At 38.0% G+C, this 17,020-nt stretch overlaps 12 protein-coding genes across 12 annotated transcripts; 6 read left to right on the forward strand and 6 right to left on the reverse strand.

The window, feature by feature from the left end:
• Window positions 1-59: 59 nt before the first annotated feature.
• Window positions 60-989, reverse strand: SIT4 (type 2A-related serine/threonine-protein phosphatase SIT4; the record flags this gene model as incomplete). Its single annotated transcript, XM_022822342.1, has 1 exon — window positions 60-989. The coding sequence occupies one exon, from the start codon at window positions 987-989 to the stop codon at window positions 60-62; it is 930 nt and encodes a 309-aa protein (XP_022674173.1).
• Window positions 990-1,731: 742 nt separating this feature from the next.
• On the reverse strand, window positions 1,732-3,111 carry THP1 (Thp1p; the record flags this gene model as incomplete). Its single annotated transcript, XM_022822343.1, has 1 exon — window positions 1,732-3,111. One exon carries the CDS (start codon window positions 3,109-3,111, stop codon window positions 1,732-1,734), a length of 1,380 nt encoding a protein of 459 aa, XP_022674174.1.
• Window positions 3,112-3,817: 706 nt separating this feature from the next.
• Window positions 3,818-4,276, forward strand: YNK1 (nucleoside diphosphate kinase; the record flags this gene model as incomplete). The annotated part of the gene is made up of 1 exon (XM_022822344.1): window positions 3,818-4,276. The coding sequence occupies one exon, from the start codon at window positions 3,818-3,820 to the stop codon at window positions 4,274-4,276; it is 459 nt and encodes a 152-aa protein (XP_022674175.1).
• A 428-nt stretch (window positions 4,277-4,704) lies between these two features.
• UPF3 (Upf3p) lies at window positions 4,705-5,934 on the forward strand (the record flags this gene model as incomplete). The annotated part of the gene is made up of 1 exon (XM_022822345.1): window positions 4,705-5,934. One exon carries the CDS (start codon window positions 4,705-4,707, stop codon window positions 5,932-5,934), a length of 1,230 nt encoding a protein of 409 aa, XP_022674176.1.
• A 623-nt stretch (window positions 5,935-6,557) lies between these two features.
• On the reverse strand, window positions 6,558-7,115 carry KLMA_10666 (peroxisomal membrane protein 2; the record flags this gene model as incomplete). The annotated part of the gene is made up of 1 exon (XM_022822346.1): window positions 6,558-7,115. The coding sequence occupies one exon, from the start codon at window positions 7,113-7,115 to the stop codon at window positions 6,558-6,560; it is 558 nt and encodes a 185-aa protein (XP_022674177.1).
• Window positions 7,116-7,792: 677 nt separating this feature from the next.
• SMD1 (mRNA splicing protein SMD1) lies at window positions 7,793-8,218 on the forward strand (the record flags this gene model as incomplete). The annotated part of the gene is made up of 1 exon (XM_022822347.1): window positions 7,793-8,218. One exon carries the CDS (start codon window positions 7,793-7,795, stop codon window positions 8,216-8,218), a length of 426 nt encoding a protein of 141 aa, XP_022674178.1.
• Window positions 8,219-8,285: 67 nt separating this feature from the next.
• Window positions 8,286-9,011, reverse strand: PRP38 (U4/U6-U5 snRNP complex subunit PRP38; the record flags this gene model as incomplete). The annotated part of the gene is made up of 1 exon (XM_022822349.1): window positions 8,286-9,011. One exon carries the CDS (start codon window positions 9,009-9,011, stop codon window positions 8,286-8,288), a length of 726 nt encoding a protein of 241 aa, XP_022674179.1.
• A 277-nt stretch (window positions 9,012-9,288) lies between these two features.
• MRPL25 (mitochondrial 54S ribosomal protein mL59) lies at window positions 9,289-9,762 on the reverse strand (the record flags this gene model as incomplete). The annotated part of the gene is made up of 1 exon (XM_022822350.1): window positions 9,289-9,762. One exon carries the CDS (start codon window positions 9,760-9,762, stop codon window positions 9,289-9,291), a length of 474 nt encoding a protein of 157 aa, XP_022674180.1.
• A 506-nt stretch (window positions 9,763-10,268) lies between these two features.
• DPS1 (aspartate--tRNA ligase DPS1) lies at window positions 10,269-11,936 on the forward strand (the record flags this gene model as incomplete). Its single annotated transcript, XM_022822351.1, has 1 exon — window positions 10,269-11,936. One exon carries the CDS (start codon window positions 10,269-10,271, stop codon window positions 11,934-11,936), a length of 1,668 nt encoding a protein of 555 aa, XP_022674181.1.
• A 413-nt stretch (window positions 11,937-12,349) lies between these two features.
• OCA5 (Oca5p) lies at window positions 12,350-13,930 on the forward strand (the record flags this gene model as incomplete). The annotated part of the gene is made up of 1 exon (XM_022822352.1): window positions 12,350-13,930. One exon carries the CDS (start codon window positions 12,350-12,352, stop codon window positions 13,928-13,930), a length of 1,581 nt encoding a protein of 526 aa, XP_022674182.1.
• Window positions 13,931-14,348: 418 nt separating this feature from the next.
• PRP19 (E3 ubiquitin-protein ligase PRP19) lies at window positions 14,349-15,818 on the forward strand (the record flags this gene model as incomplete). The annotated part of the gene is made up of 1 exon (XM_022822353.1): window positions 14,349-15,818. The coding sequence occupies one exon, from the start codon at window positions 14,349-14,351 to the stop codon at window positions 15,816-15,818; it is 1,470 nt and encodes a 489-aa protein (XP_022674183.1).
• A 114-nt stretch (window positions 15,819-15,932) lies between these two features.
• Window positions 15,933-16,430, reverse strand: GPX2 (glutathione peroxidase; the record flags this gene model as incomplete). Its single annotated transcript, XM_022822354.1, has 1 exon — window positions 15,933-16,430. One exon carries the CDS (start codon window positions 16,428-16,430, stop codon window positions 15,933-15,935), a length of 498 nt encoding a protein of 165 aa, XP_022674184.1.
• Window positions 16,431-17,020: the final 590 nt, after the last annotated feature.

Consider the following 17,020-nt stretch of genomic DNA (forward strand, 5'->3'; position numbering starts at 1 on the left):
ATCATTTTAAGAGATAATCATGTCCTTCATTTTGGTGTTCTTGGTTGTTCTGTATTACTCTATAAGAAGTACCCACCTCTTTGGTTGTTTTGGTTTGTTTCTTGAATATAGTCATCAGGCACAGCTGAGAATATTTTGAATGTTGGTTCCAGATCATCTTCAACTTTCATAACACTGGCCACATTACCACATCTATAACAGTAGTTAGGAGCTGACCATACAGTCACGACATCCTTCTCCGGGAAATGGTACTTGAAACCTTCCATAACTAGTTGATGCGCTCTTGCGATTAGACTTAATCCGTTCACATAATTGAACTCTCTTGCCACTTTACTACCGAATAACCATCCTGCACCACGAGGCGAAACTTGCCATGCTTCTACATTATCTGGGTCACTCCACAACAAATCTGAGAACCCACCTTCATGAGGAACCTCTTGGGCTCTTGAAAGCACCCTAATTTGGTCTAGCATTCTGATTTCAGGAGATAAGCCACCATGAACACAGAGGATCTTCCCATCTATAATGGCAGCCAAAGTTAAAAAGTCGAACACCTGACAACAGTACTTCCATACGGTAGTAGAACCATACTTATTTAAACATTCCTCATAAAACCCATAAACTTGTGTAATCTGTCTCGATTCATGGTTACCTCTTACGAGTGTGATTCTGGATGGATACTTCACCTTCAAACACATCAAAAGAGTGAATGTCTCCAAACTGTAATAGCCTCGATCCACATAGTCGCCGAGAAATATGTAGTTTATTTGGTCAGGGAAACCTCCAGCAGTTCTGAATAGCTCCAAAAGATCGTGGAACTGACCATGAATATCACCACATACTGTTACGGGCGATTGGACAGGCTGAATGTTGGATTCTTCCATCAAAAGCTCTTTCATCATCTCACAGAGCTGCTTCATTTCAGACTCCGTCAAAGCTTGACATTTCTTGATCTTCTCGAGCCATAAATCTGGCCCTTTGTCAGACATCGTGTAAATATGATTATGATGCTCTTACGTTGCAACTTTTATTCCCCACAATATGCCTTGTGAATGTATGTGCGTCTTATAAGTGTCGAAAGATGACTCGTAGTATCAGCTTCTTTTTGTTATCTAAATGTCTTAACCCAGCCCACTAGTAAAGCAAACTGTATACCACACAAATATGGTAGTTTATTTTCAAGAAATTCCTTTCACAACTCGTATAATCCTCTTGGGAACGATTTGTAGCTTTCAAATGACCTGCTTCTTCTTTCTTCGATGTTTTATCCCGTTCTTGTCCTTGGTATGAACAAAGCGATTTTTCAGTACAAAAAAAAAATATAATAACAAAATATTGTCTGTAGTGTGTGTATACAGAGGGACACACAGGAGAGAATGATAAACAGAAAAGATAATACTGACCCGGGATTAAAAAACTTGACTTAAAAAGGGATATCGAGACCAATACATATTTTTACACACTAAGTATAAATCAACTCTTTGCAGAAAGCTGCTGTGTAGTGTCTGTTCTTGCCACCGAATTTATACACTGTTGTTTTTACTTCTATGATGTATCGAAGCTTTTCTACAAATATTCGTAGTTCCTTACTTTTTTGAAAAACGACCTTAACCCAACGACAGTCGATACTGAATACTATACTGAATAAGACTTGATACCTGACATATGCCTTTTAGTAATCGAGAAGGATTTTAATTCTATAAACCGTGTATAATATATATATATATATTGTTATTTGTCCAACCAAGAATCTTCATGGCTTAATGAGAATCTGGAAACGACCTTTTCGTTAATCTTTGGGAAAATCATGGATATGTCGTCAGTCTTCATTGTAACGCACACTTGCAGGCTGGGGAATACGTTTCCCTTCCATAGCTGTTGGATTGATAGAGTGACGAGAATATTTTCGAGTGACTCTGCTGTGTAATTTTCTTTATATATTGCCGGAATATCAGGTGAGTATGTTCCTATCGACTTCGCCAAGAGCGGTCTGATGACGGAATATGGCAGTTTGTTTGAATGCCGAGGAATGCAGTAATTCAGGAATATGGATCGCAGCAATGATCTAAAAGTTAGTATTGGTAGCTTTTCTAGGAGGACAATTAATAGTTTGCTTTCTTTCAACCAAGCTTCATTCTGATATAGCCACATGTTCACTGCATGCAAATTACCATTTTTTACACCCAGTAGCAAGCCGGTGTACAATTCTGCTAGCTGTTGATCCCATTGAGAGAGTTTATAAAAATCAGGAAGTTTCCCAATGATGATTCCGCAAGGAATTAGAAATTTTAAAAGCCTCCGCATGTTGTTACGTTTGATGACTGAGTACGCGGAATGTTCGCTATCGGGCAAAGTGACAAGTAGTTGGTAGCATTGATTCAATTGATGAAACGCGTTCACAATTCTATGATTGAGTAGATAATATCTCCCGAGATAATATCTGAATTGCATCCTCTCCAGTAATGGGTATTGACTGAACGAATTAATGTTTGATTTAGGTTTTAAATTCTTGAAGATATTTGAACAAGACGACGGTGAGTTTATCTTGAAGTAAATCATGTTAAGCTTGTTTGCAATATACAACAAAATCTTTTGTTTCCCAGAAAGGTTCGCAAATTCTACTTTGTCGTCATCTACTCTGGACTTAATGCTGTTGAATAATTTGGAAATAATCGATGCAATATGAGTTAAAAACTGATGCTGTCTTGTACCAATGATCTTATAGTTCCTGTCAAGACGAATGGCCATTGGTATAATGAGTTCAGTGGTCGACGTAAATAGAGGTACTAGTGAATCCAAAGGATATATCGTACTTTCATTTGTCAAACATGTGTTAAGATCCTGATAGTATTGGAAAATCGAGAAGGAAGATTCCCACAGAGAGTAGGGGTTCAATTCCTTACAGTATATGAGAAAAGACTCTACTAGATTATTAAACCGCGTCCATCTATTCTCAAACAAATTCTGCGATTTGACCAGTTTCTCCAGCGAGCTGACCTCATTTGATCGCAGATACTGCTGCATAGCTAACACCATTTGCCCATTTCTATCGATATTAATGTCTAAAACTGCAAAGTTGCCATTTTTTAGAGCACCAAAGAAGGATTCCATGTCTGCCTTGATTTAAGCAATCACAAGAAACTCGCCTCAACTTCTCCCCTTCGCCCCGAATATACTTTCCACCTCTGAAGAGTGTTTGTTCTTACGCTCTTTTAGCCCTGTATACACATATACCATACGCATATACATGCACACTCTTTCAGTAGGCGTGATGCGATGCTATGGCTTTCCAGATGCGTGTCGGGTAATAGAAATAAAAAAATAGCCTAACACGTGATCGCGTTGAATATCGATTTACCAAAAAAAAAAAAATTAGCAACAGCCAACACCCACACAACTTGCCAATTGCCGTACCCCGGCGTCATTAGCACTTATTTCAGAAACAAGAACCCGTACATCCGAGAACCCAGTCTCTTCGTAATCGCTCCAGCCAATCAAACGTACTTCCGAAGGGCAAAGAAACACGCACGTGACCACTCACAATTGCAGCAGCCTCCGCAGTTCCTAGTGCAGTTTAATTTTTTTTTTTTTTTCTTTCCATTATTATTTTTCTGGTTGTCCGTCGTCCATCTCGCATTGTGCACTAGCGATGAGATATTGTTATATATATTGAATAATTCGAGTTTGTACAAATTTTGACTACAGATTTACGTTTTGTTTAAAGTGTTAGCATTGTATTTCTTTCCATTTAGTTTAAAATTGGATCTTTTGTTAGGATTTTAATTACTCGAATCCCCAATCACAATCTATAATCACAATGTCCAACACTGAAAGAACTTTCATTGCTATTAAGCCAGATGGTGTCCAAAGAGGTTTGATCTCCAAGATCTTGGCTCGTTTCGAAGACAGAGGCTACAAGTTGGTCGGTATCAAGTTGGTCACTCCAACTGATGCTTTGTTGAAGGAGCACTACGCTGACTTGGCTGACAAGCCATTCTTCCCATCTTTGTTGAAGTACATGACTTCCGGTCCAGTTTTGGCTACTGTCTGGGAAGGTAAGGACGTTGTTAAGCAAGGTCGTGCTATCTTGGGTGCTACCAACCCATTGCAATCCGCTCCAGGTACCATCAGAGGTGACTTTGCCATTGAAGTTGGTAGAAATGTCTGCCACGGTTCCGACTCTGTTGAATCTGCTCAAAAGGAAATCAACTTGTGGTTCAAGAAGGAAGAACTTGTTGACTACAAGTTGAACCAATTGGCTTGGATTTACGAATAAGCGCTCCAATAGGCAATGTCCATTATTGGAAGAAGCAAAAAAAAATGAGAAAACTACTCTAGCGAATACGTTTGGAGTTATTACATACTTCGAAATTCATTCTCCTTGTTTAAAGATTTGCAGCTGTATTTTCTGATTTATATAGTAAGTATAAACATATTCATACATTTTTTGAGGTGCGATGAGAGCACATACCATTTCAATGCGATGCACGTAACGATTTGCGATGGCGTTCTCGTATTAATGGCTGCTTCTGCTAGATTCCCTCTTTTTTCAGGTATTTTATGTTTTAATGCTGAAAATTTTGAATATTTGTGTGCAATTAAAGAGCTTCTTTACCTATACACAGAATTTAGCATCGCATACAGTTTCAGTGTATACAGAAGCCTCACAGATGAATAGGTCACACTAAAAGCAGTATATTCTAAATGCTGCCTAGAAAGAGGAACAGAAGAAGATACAGAAAGAGAACAGGACCTGTTTCTCGTGAATATAAACTATGTGTTCGGTTATTACCACCAAATTTAACTGAAGAACAGTTTATTAATACATTAGAAGAACATGGGATCAAAATCGACCTATTCAAGGAATCTTTCTATTACGTGCAGGGTCACTACTCTCATAAAATCTTTAAGAAACCAACATTATCTCGTGCATACATACAGTTGGATTCATTGGATACAATTAGATCTTTAATTGACGGTATTAAAACTTGCAGGTTCATCGATGACTTGGATAATTCCATGGTTCCGGACCTTCAAATATCGCCATTCGTGAAGAAAACCACTAGTGCCTGTGATACCAATCCCATTGAGGGGACAATACTGAAGGATCATGTGTTTCAAACCTTTGCAAAATCATGGAAATTGATTAATGAAGAGGAGAGCAGCTCATTACAATTCAAAGATTTGAGTGTGATAACACCGTTAAGAAAAGAATTAGAACGAGAGGCTAAGATGGAAAAACTATTGCAAGAACGTAAGGAGAAGGCACTTATTGAGCTAGCGGGTGATCCCACCAGTGAGGCAAAGAAGAAGGAGATCAAGAGACTTAAGAAAAAACTAAGACTATTAGAAAAGAAGAAGAAGAAGTTTGCCAAAGGCAAGGGAAGTAATGATGATGATTTAGAGAAAGAATTGAAAGGAAACTTAGCTGCCTTCAAAGAGGGCCTCTCGAAATCTAAATCCAAGACAAAGTCAAAGAAAAAACTAAAAACTAAATCTAAATCTAAATCTAAGTCCCAATCCAAGTCTAAATCTAATCCTGAAACGGATACTACCGTTAGCGAAACATCACCAGTAAATTCTAAGAAGAAGATTCTTCTAAAACCAAAAGATAAGGAGAAGTTGGATACTGCAAGTTCGACTGAAAAGAAAGGGAGCAAGAAATCAAAACCCAAGAAAAAAGACAAAGGTAAAGATGCTTCAGAGGCAGCAAAAGAGCAAACAACCACGACAGACTCTAAGACGAAAGGTAAAACAAAACCAAAACCAAAACCAAAAACAAAGAAGAAACCTAATTCAAAGGCTGACATCCCTAAAAACGATAAATCAGGACCTCGGGAAAGTACATCGGACACTACAGTAAATAACGAAACTGCAAAGCCCAAACCAAATAAGAAAAGGCGATACAGAAAACCTAAAAAGAGTGCAGAATAAAAAGTGCATTGGCATATACATCAGAAATTAAGATGGTAATTAAAATAACGATTCCCCTTAACTACCGAGTCATAACGGACTATCAAATATAATACTCATGTCATATACTGTATTAGATGACTGAGGTGTCAGATGGACTTAAAGATTTTTTCCCTTTAAGAAAGACTTTTGTGGAACAATAAGTAGCGAAATAACTCACAAGGTAATACGGAAAGAGTTATTCTTTATACACACTAGATACCGAACACTTAGTAGTTGTATTGTTTAGTAATTTAAACAACTATACTTTTTTTCTCTGATGCTGAGGGAGACAGAACTAGAAGCAGACGTGGCACAACTCAATTACGAGGCTGGGATCAGAGAAAAGGAAATTATGACATTAAAGGAAAGCATTGATCGCCTAACCAGTAAACTTACAGAGCTAAAACTTGAGAATATGGAATTGAAAAGTGAGTTAAAACATATAAATGGACTACCTCTTAGTCCGCTTTCTCTATCTTCTGAGAACATTGGCACAAATGATCCGATATCAAGAGGAAAGAGCACAGAACAAGAGCGCCTAGAAAGAGAGGTAATGGTTTTGAAGAATGAAAGCAATATATTGAGCTCCTGGATTAAAACTCTCATTTCTGAAACTTCAAATAAACGTTCTGACCAGTGCCCAAAATTGCATAAGCCAAACTGAAAAATACGGACCATTTTTCGGGCGCCAAGAATTTCTGTGCAATAGACAAGATAATTGTCGATGTAGCTAGACTTGATGATAGCATGGGTAGATATCTGCTCTTGATTGCATTTACTAGCACCTTTTTGTCAATTTTCCCTACGTTAATGGAAGTCAATGTGCACAATAACCCGAAAACCTGGATTGGCGACACAATACCTAGGGAGCAAGCCAATTGGACAACAGCACGCCATTTAACAGCGACTTTTCTGCTAGTGAAATTCGTTATCCATTTGTAACTAAAATGATTCACTGGAGAATTTAACAGACCGCCGTAGAGACTCATCAATCCTATTTTAACCCAATTTAGCTTCTTCTCTTTTTCCTCAGCAGACAAACTAACCCATTGGCTTACCAATTCACTGAGAGCGCTTAACACTGCACCCGTTATGCATTTCGTCAAAATTGGACTACGTCTTAAAGCTATATTGTACTTCTTAACCACGACAGATGACATGTTTGAGTAAAAGAATGTGTATAATACAGTATATTGGTATCTCCAACTTTACGCGTAAAAATGTATATGTTACCTACCTCTCAAAAAACTGAATTGATAATCCTAATCAATTGTATAAATATATAGATTTATATATGCAGCATTCTAATACGAAGCACGACTCTGTACGTCACTCGCATGTACCCGTTCAGCAAGTCTCCTCCTCCTTATAAATTATGCGCTAACGATGAATCTTTTTATCTTTTTTTCGTAGCTCACTGTCTGCCCTTATCAATACCAAATAGCATTAATTATACGCCAAAAGAGACGACGAAAATGGAAAACTGAAGCGCTTTGTCGGTTCGAACGCTGGAGGTAAATAATATTAAAAAAAAAAAAAACTCCAAGAAATTCTCAGAGTGTCACCCGGATAACTACACGTGATCCAAAGATCGTTGAAGTCCGTTTTTTTTTTTTTTTTTCTTTCCAATTGTCTAAAGGGCCCTGCGAAAAGTAATTCTGCCACACCAATACTGCAACTCAAGTATTGTTAACCACTAGCGCGAAGAGTTGAGGTAAATGAGCGTCTCATAAAACAAATCCGGATTTGAAAGGAGTGCGTGCATTACCATTCAGCAAAAGAATATAAAAGTTCTCCATACATATAAGTACACCTTTGCAGGCTAAAAATTGGGAAAATGCAATTGACTGGATTTTTGAAGAAACTAAAGAACGAGCAAGTGTCTATAGAGCTTAAAAACGGAACAACGGTATGGGGTATAGTGAGAAACGTATCGCCACAGATGAATGTTTCGCTCACAGATGTAAGGCTCACACTCCCCGCTAAAAGTTCAGATGCGACATTAGCTGCGGTTTTACTCTCTGGAGGTTCGACTCAGGGCCAAGATTCTAAGAGAACGACTAGTTTGGAGTTCATTAATATCAGAGGTAACACTATTAGACACATTCTACTTCCAGACAACATCAACTTAGATGCTCTATTGGTGGATCAAGAGGAGGTGAATAGATTACGAAAGCTGGGGAAAGTGGGCCATGATGCTAATAAGAAGAGAAGTTTGGAGAGTAATGGAAACGCTCCTAAACGTCCGAAGAGAGCATTCTAAGAATCTTCTCATTTTGTATTATACAGAACTAAAAAATAGGAATGAAGAGCGGACTGGAAAAGCCGGATTACTCATTGGACTCGCTGGAGTTTGATGCCGAATCTGTATCTGAGATTGAATCCGAATCTGAATCCGAATCTGAATTTTCGTCATCATCATCATCATCCCATATCTTACACCAACTACATTTTCCAAGTGGGATGCCCCAGATTTCACTCTTTTCGCATAACCAATCGACAATCTCGTCCAAGTGAGATATTACGAGCTCCTTTTTGATTGCTTGTGACCAGCAGTCTACATCTAGCGGATAGCTCTTTAGTTTTCTGTGGTCCTTTATATATTTCTTCATCATATCATGTAGTAAACCGAAGGATATACCTTGCTCATTTGAATGGGTTTCACTTAGAAAATAGTATGAAATTCTCAAGTAACATAATATCAGTACTGTAATATATTTGTTATTAAACGACTCGTGTGGCTCTAGAAGTACCTTTAGTTGATCCCATGGCGGCCGAAGGTTTATCATCTTCATCAACAAGCATTTGAACTCCACACCTCCGCACACACCCATGTGAGGGCTCTTGCGTTCATTCAATGATCCCAAATCCCTTACTATAATTGGAATAAGCTGGACTATGGTGTCTCCTCTCATGCTTATAGGTGTGAGATTCACTTTATAGTACATCGAGGACATAACTCTATTTCGAAATGTTTGAGGAACAACCAACGAAGTCGATTGGTGATTCAACTGCTTCCCGGACAAACTGTCCTCAATGTAAAACTCATTTGACATTGACTTGGTAGCGCGTGCGTGTGTGCGATGGCTGATTGTACCTTATAATTCGGAGTGATTTTTTCTCTTCCCTCTGGTAGTTTCAAGCATAAGCTACAGAGGGTCTAAACATATTTAATGTAAAGTAAAAGACACGATTAAATGCATTGTTACGTTTACATAGTGACAAAAAATTTTTGATAATTCTAAAGTAAATATTTACAGGATTTGGTCACTAGCACTTCATTGATGAATTTTGTGATACCGATTCAGTAGAGTACACTCTTGCAGCACCCATTCAGAACCAACTTCTTGCCTTTTCCTTTTGCTTCTGTTCTAACTTTCTCTTGTACTTGGAACCCTTCACGTCAATGATATATTGGTCTGCATTCTTGATAGCTTCAGCCATCTTAGCTATTTTTTGTTCGTGAATACGTTCATGCTTGTGGCCTTTAGGTAACAGTACACCCTTCATGAACTTCTTATTTTCGTACTTTTCTTCGAAGAACAGCTTCTTTGTTGGTGGAAGCATGTCATGGATACCATAGTTATAAGCAAGTTTATACAAATCACTCATCCGTCTTAGCGAATACTTAGGTTCGTGGTATTTTCCTGTAACAGGGTTCTTGTTGGGTAGGAATGGATTGGCATCTGGAGCCGAGATCACAGTTGGCTTGTCGCTGTATTTAACATTTGGTGGGTATTTCTTGAAGAAATTTTTTAGCTGAGCTGGCAGAAGATCAAAATATTGTTTCATATTAGTTCCTGGCATGGTTTCCTAGTTTATAGTATGCACTGATGTCCTATGGACGCTATTAAAAACCGTTCTGTGCTCTTTCTTTCAAATGTGATGTTCCTGTTCACCTCGCAGTTCGTCTTTTTTTACTGAAATTTTTCTTGAACCATACGGCTAATGTATGCAATCACGTGATTTGGGCTCTATTAAAATGTCATTTATGCTACTGAGTGCATAAATGTTAAAATGAAGGACCAGAGTCCAGTCAATTGTAGTATTGTACACCTACGCCACTCAGTATAGCTGCCCTGGCCGTCCTTTCATTCCTATTTCATGCCCGTTTTTTCCCGGTTTGTGTGTCATACACAGGCCACATACCAGTTTTCAAAGCTTTTCAAGAACGAAATACAAAATTCAATGCATCATGAAGTGACGAATACTTCTACTACAAGTTAGCATTTGATCGAAATATTTTAAATGTACATTATCAAAAGGTGATAAGAAAACATTTGGAAAACTTATAGTGCATCAGGAGTTTCGCAATGTCCGAAGAAGTTAAGAAGGATCCAGTTGAACAAATTTCTCAAGGTGTCGAACAAGTCATCTTGGGAGAAGATGGCCAACCATTATCGAAGAAAGCTTTGAAGAAGTTGCAGAAGGAGCAAGAGAAGCAAAGAAAGAAGGAGGAAAGAGAGCGTCAATTGGCAGCTGAAAAAGAGGCTCGTGAAAAGGAAGCTGCTGCTAATGACACTGCTAAGGAAAACTACGGTAAGGCACCATTAGTGCAATCCACCACTAAAACTGGTATTGAAAGAGTGCATTTCGAAGATTTGGATGAAGCAAAGCACGATGGCCAAGAAGTTGTTTTCAGAGCTAGAGTTCACAACTCTAGACAGCAAGGTGCTACTTTGGCTTTCTTAACTTTGAGACAACAAGCTGAATTAATTCAAGGTTTGGTTAAAGCCAACAAGGAGGGTACTATTTCAAAGCAAATGGTCAAGTGGGTTGGTTCTATCAACCTTGAATCTATTGTTGTTGTCCACGGTATTGTTAAGAAGGTTGCTGAGCCAATCAAGTCTGCTACTGTGCAAAACCTGGAAATTCACATCACCAAGATTTACACTATCTCTGAAACTCCAGAACAATTGCCAATTTTGATTGAAGACGCATCTCGTTCTGAAGCCGAAGCCGAAGCTGCTGGCTTGCCAGTTGTCAATTTGGACACAAGATTGGACTCCAGAGTTATCGACTTGAGAACAGTGACAAACCAAGCTATCTTCAGAATTCAATCTGGTGTCTGTGCCTTGTTCAGAGAATTCTTGAGCAGCAAGAAGTTTACTGAGGTGCATACTCCAAAATTGTTAGGTGCTCCATCCGAAGGTGGTTCTAACGTCTTTGAAGTGACATACTTCAAGGGTAAGTCCTACTTGGCCCAATCTCCTCAATTGTACAAGCAACAATTGATTGCCGCTGACTTTGAAAGAGTCTTCGAAGTAGCTCCAGTGTTCAGAGCTGAAAACTCCAACACTCACCGTCATATGACCGAATTTACCGGTTTAGACTTGGAAATGGCATTTGAAGAACATTACGATGAAGTTGTTGACCTATTGGGAGAATTGTTCGTCTTTATCTTTTCTGAATTGAAGACCAGATATGCGAAGGAGATTGCGCTAGTTCGTAAGCAATATCCTGTTGAAGAATTCAAGCTACCAAAGGACGGAAAAATGGTCCGTATTCCATTCAAGGAAGGTATTGCTATGCTAAGAGAGGCTGGTAAGGAAATCGATGACCTAGAAGATTTGTCCACAGAAAATGAAAAGTTCTTGGGTAAATTGGTCAGAGAGAAATACGATACCGATTTCTACATCTTGGACAAATTCCCATTGAACATTCGTCCATTCTACACCATGCCAGATGCAGAAGACTCTCGCTACTCTAACTCCTATGATTTCTTCATGAGAGGTGAAGAAATCTTGTCTGGTGCTCAACGTATTCACGATGCTGAATTGTTGAGAGAAAGAATGAAAGCCCATGGTGTTCACCCAGAAGATCCTGGTCTAGAAGACTACTGTAACGCTTTCACTTACGGATGTCCTCCACATGCTGGTGGTGGTATTGGTCTAGAAAGAGTTGTTATGTTCTACTTGGACTTGAAGAACATCAGAAGAGCTTCCTTGTTCCCAAGAGACCCAAAGAGATTGAGACCATGAACATAATGTAGATGTCAATAGAAAAAAATGTCTCGAATATCTTTTAATTATTTAGTAATTCACATATTAGCTATCTAATGAATTGATTCTACCTACTAGAGTAACCTTGTCATCATTAACATAACCGATTCGCACGTTTTTTTCCCTCTAGATTTATGCCTGGACCATCTGATCCAGAAATATTCAATATTAAAAAAATGCCGAAACGCTTAGAAATTTGAAAAGTCTGATGAATGCCACAACGTGAATACAGGAACAGAGAAAGTAAAAGAGAGAAAAGAGAGAAAAGTGTTCGACGGTCAACGTACAATTGCAATTTGGTTAGCTGCTGAAGTTCCGTTCAAAGGAAGCTTCGATACGTTATCATCTCCTCTCGTTCCTACTTTGCTTCCTGCAAAATAACTGGCAATTTAATGCCTTTACAGCCGTCCTCTTCTCATTCCGAAAGGAAGAATAGGATCCACCTCCATGCTTCTTCAAGAAATTCCAAGCAGCAAGAATGGGATAGAGAGTTAGTAGCATTAATCATCAAACTTTTGGGTGAAAACGATCATGATTCGCTAGCTCTCATCGCTAGAAATGCTGGTATTCCTCCACAGTTGCGTCATGCAGTGTGGCCAATCTTGTTGAAGTATCATCCTATGGTTATTTCTCCAAATATTTTATCAAACACGCTAGTTTTGAAGGACGATGAGAACGAAACGGAATTACAATATTTCCCAGAAGATCGAACCGACGACGAAATCTCAGATCTAATGGACAACGAATTAAACAAATACTTTCAAGTGAGACATTCTGTTCCCGTACCTCCAGAAATTCAGCATATCAAGAGTCGATTGAAAGATTGTGTCTGGCAATTTTTGAAGAAGTGGGGCAAAATTTGTAAGTATGAATCTGGTTTAATTTGGATAGCTCTTGGGTTGGCAGAATGGTGTCCAATGTCAACTGGTGATGATTTGGTATTAAGTGGAAAAAAGCACCACAATCATAACTCTGCATTATTCCACCTATATAATGAGTATCCGATGCTCGACCATTTGGTGCAAAAATTACCTGTACCGGAGTTCTCATTCGATGCTGTTTATGAACGTTTAGTTATGGTACTCTTTCATTCTCCGGTTCTAGACGAAAAACCTGACAATTCTACCTATTATCTCTTTAAAAGCGGTAATTTAAACCAACAATCACAACTGTTCTTCAAAATTTTCGCAAAGACCTTACCTGAACTTTACCAACCTATCACGGATGAAGGTGCTTTACAAGGTTCCAAAAAAATCACATGGCTGTATTGGTGGATCAAGTGTTGCGGTTGCAAAGTCTTGCATCGTCAGGATAGAGCTAGAATATGGGATGTTTTATTAGGCTGGAGGCCGCGACCAGAGTCAATTAACTACTACCTTGACTACAATCGTAAATCATTTGAAAGTATCTATACTAAAGAATTGAGGTTGCCTGAAGATGTTTTCCACAGGATATGTAAGGGTGAACATGACGAATTCTGGTTCCCAGACTTAATGTCTTTGAAGCTAGGTAAAAATGGGTTGAATACTGATAAAGACGTAATAAGAGAGTTAATTAGAAGGAATAAGTATGGCGAAGAACCCGAACCTCACGAAAATGAAATCCCATACTCACTTCTAAACCCTCGAACCCAACTCTTGTTCATTTACGTGGCCATTATTCAACATAATGAGTTCAAACTCTTGGAGTTTGAAGAAACTGAAATTACAGAGTTCTTAAATAATGTGCCATTAATCTCAAAATTTGATGACTACAATTTCAAAAAAATGTACGACGATGATATTACTAGCGGAAGTTCCACAGACACAGACGAATCTATTATCTCTTTAACAAGGCCGTCGCTTAATCATATGATGATTGAAGTCGGGACGGATGATAAAATTGCTAATTCTTTTGACGAAATTTACCAGCAGGCTGGTGACATCTGGAGAAACTGGGCTTGGCAAGAGATGGAAGAGTTTGTTGAGGACTAGCTTCACTGATGTGTGATTTCCTCTGCTGGTGGATAACTCGTCGAAGATTGAAATTTCAATAATGCAAAAAAAGCACTAATACGAGGTTTTACTTCCCTTGAACATTTTCAACCAACAGGTTATATATGCTTTTGAACATATCAATAGTTTAATATATACTTAACACTCTATACAATTTAAAAAGAATAACATTATTTACTCTCATTACTACCTCATACTTGATTCTTTATACTTATAATTAATTAACTTTGACACTTTTTAAAGATTTAGATTCAAAAAATATACAATTGAAATAAATATATATTTTATTATGTTACAATATGAAGGACCAAGAAATAGAAATGAAAGTGAAGACGAAAACCTCCATATTCGATATCCAAAACGTAGAAATTATATCTGACTCGGTATTTCTTATCAAATGTTTTGTGCTATCAGCGGAAAACCGCCAGTCAAGGCTGTTCTTTCACCTAATTCGAAATGCATCTTCGAACAACATCTACTGGAACAATATATCGACCAGAATGGTACTGACCCTATAACCAATGACGCACTTAAGAAATCCGATCTAATTGAGATAAATACAACACCTCATCAACTATCCCTTTCAGAGACCTTGGATTCTGCTACCATTGCGAATAACTATAGTATTCCAAGTCTGTTGAATACTTTACAGAAAGAATGGGATGCTGTTATGTTGGAGAATTTTGAGTTAAGAAAGCAATTGGACAGTTGCAAGAAAAGTTTGAGCGATGCCTTGTACAGATATGATGCAGTTGCAGCAACAGCAGCGAAGGCTTTTGTGGAACGTGACCAGCTCAGACAAGAACTTACAGAGCTTACATCTTCTCTTTCTGTTGTAGAAAATGAAGAGAAATCTTCGGAGTCGCTGCTATCAGAGTTTTCAAAAGAAATATCCACTAATTCCCAGCATTATATCACCAGTTTCAAGAAGTCTAAGAGAAAACTACAGCACTTCAACCACATGCAAACTAAGGATGCTGTTGAATTTACTGGTTCAATTGTAGTCAATAAAAATAGGCATGTGGATATCTCTCAAAGGTCTATGGTAGTGAAAGACAACGAAAAAGCATATGTATTTGGGCTTAAAGACTCTGAAATCGAGGTAAATCCAAATATTGAATATCTGGTGGAATACAATGGTAAGCTATACGGATTTATTGACAATCATCTAATCAGATATGATATTGAAAGCAGAAATATGGTAGGAGATGACCTTATTGAGGGCATTCAAACCCCAGTGATATTTTTAGGGTTTCCAGAACACATAACAGAGGCCTACTTTATTTTTGTAAGCTCAAATGGAATGGTGTATGGTTACAGTACCCATAAAAAAGAGTTGTTTACTATTAAAGAATTAGAGTTAGAAAATCATGTTGAATTTGTTTCCTATCATAAAGACGGTGGATTACTTGCAGTTGGGAACGAAACTAGTGGGGTAATAGTTCTTAACTTACTCGCTCCAGATAGTAATCCTATCAAGTTCCCAGTATCGTTTGCTGTGACTAAAGTTGAATTTGGCTTAAATGGTTATTGGATGTTCGTGTTTGGAAAGAGTGAATTGTGCGTTTTTGATTTAAGGAAAGAAGTTGGAACACTGGCAATGGATCAAATTTCCTTTGATGAACCAATTTCAACTGTCGAAATTGATGATACCGGTAAAGGATTGCTTGTCAATACGATTGATGGGAAGATTCGCTGGTTTGAACATGTCAAAGGTCAATCGTTTGTTGAAAAGTCCATCCTTTCCATCGAAAGTGGAAGCTTAAAAGAGATGGTATTGTTAAAAACTATTGAAAATGATAATTATTTACTAAAGGCCCTCTCAGATAATAAATGCATAACATATGAATTAAGTTCAATTAAATAATACTACTATTAAGTTTATAATTAGAGTGTAATATTATAAAAATTAAAGATATAGGATCAACCAGGATTCGTCCGCGAAATATTGTTAGGTTAGTCAATGCAAATGTCAAAGTCATCAAACCTCTTCCCCATTTAATAGTTTAATGATATCATCTCTCATATCTTTAGGTTTTACTAGTGTGGAGTATCGTTTTATTACCTTTCCAGATCTATCCACCAAAAACTTCTCAAAGTTCCACCTTATGAATTTAAAACTCAATGTGCCCGGTTTTTGGTCTTTGAGATAGTTATATAGTGGGATGGCGTCACCTCCATTGACTTTGCATTTTTTCATTACTTTATAGGTGACACCATAATACTCTTGACAAAACTTTCCGATTTCTTCATCTGTACCCGGTTCCTGGTTAATAAACTGATTGCAAGGAAAGGCAAGAATCTCAAGCCCCTGGTTCTGGAACTCACGATACAGATCCTGTAATTCTCCAAACTGCATTCTGAATCCACATTTAGAAGCCACATTGACTATTAACACCACCTTACCCCGAAGTTTGCTCATCGGAAACTCTGATCCATCTCTTTCCTCGCAAGTGTAACTATAAAAGTCCCCAGACATCTGAATGGTCGATATGATACCAATACGCGTACCAAAACACAATTCCCAGCTTTAATTTGAACCGATCTTAAACAGCAAAGTAAAAGTATGCTGAGATGAGGGAGGTCACTCTTATTTTTCAACTCGTTTATATATATATTATATATATGCTATATATATTTAGAATATATAACACATTCTTGACTTTCCTCAGAAAAACAATGTATTCGTAAGGTCAGACACCAAGTCCAACCTCATTTATACTTATAGGGATCAGCCTTACAGGCCGTTCATAATCATTTGGGGAAATTAAAGCCAAGAATACCTTGCGGACTAAAAGGAACACGGAACAATATAGAGCGTGTATGGCTAAGCTTACGAAAAGTCGGGTTTCGTTTGGCAGAACGAAAAATATATGCCAGCTCGGAAAGTTAGATTAGGCTTGTATGCGATTCTAAAGCTTCCCCAAATTTACTACGGCTCTCACTGGGGAAAAAACTGAAAATGTCAAAAGTATTCTGAAAATTCAGTAGACGAAATCCAAAAAAAGCTGTCAATTCCGACTTTTTTGGCCCCTCGGTACCATATTTCGGCATAGAATCCCTTAGGAA

Source organism: Kluyveromyces marxianus, chromosome 1 (genome assembly GCF_001417885.1).
Source record: "Kluyveromyces marxianus DMKU3-1042 DNA, complete genome, chromosome 1".
NCBI classification, from domain to species: Eukaryota; Fungi; Ascomycota; class Saccharomycetes; order Saccharomycetales; family Saccharomycetaceae; genus Kluyveromyces; species Kluyveromyces marxianus.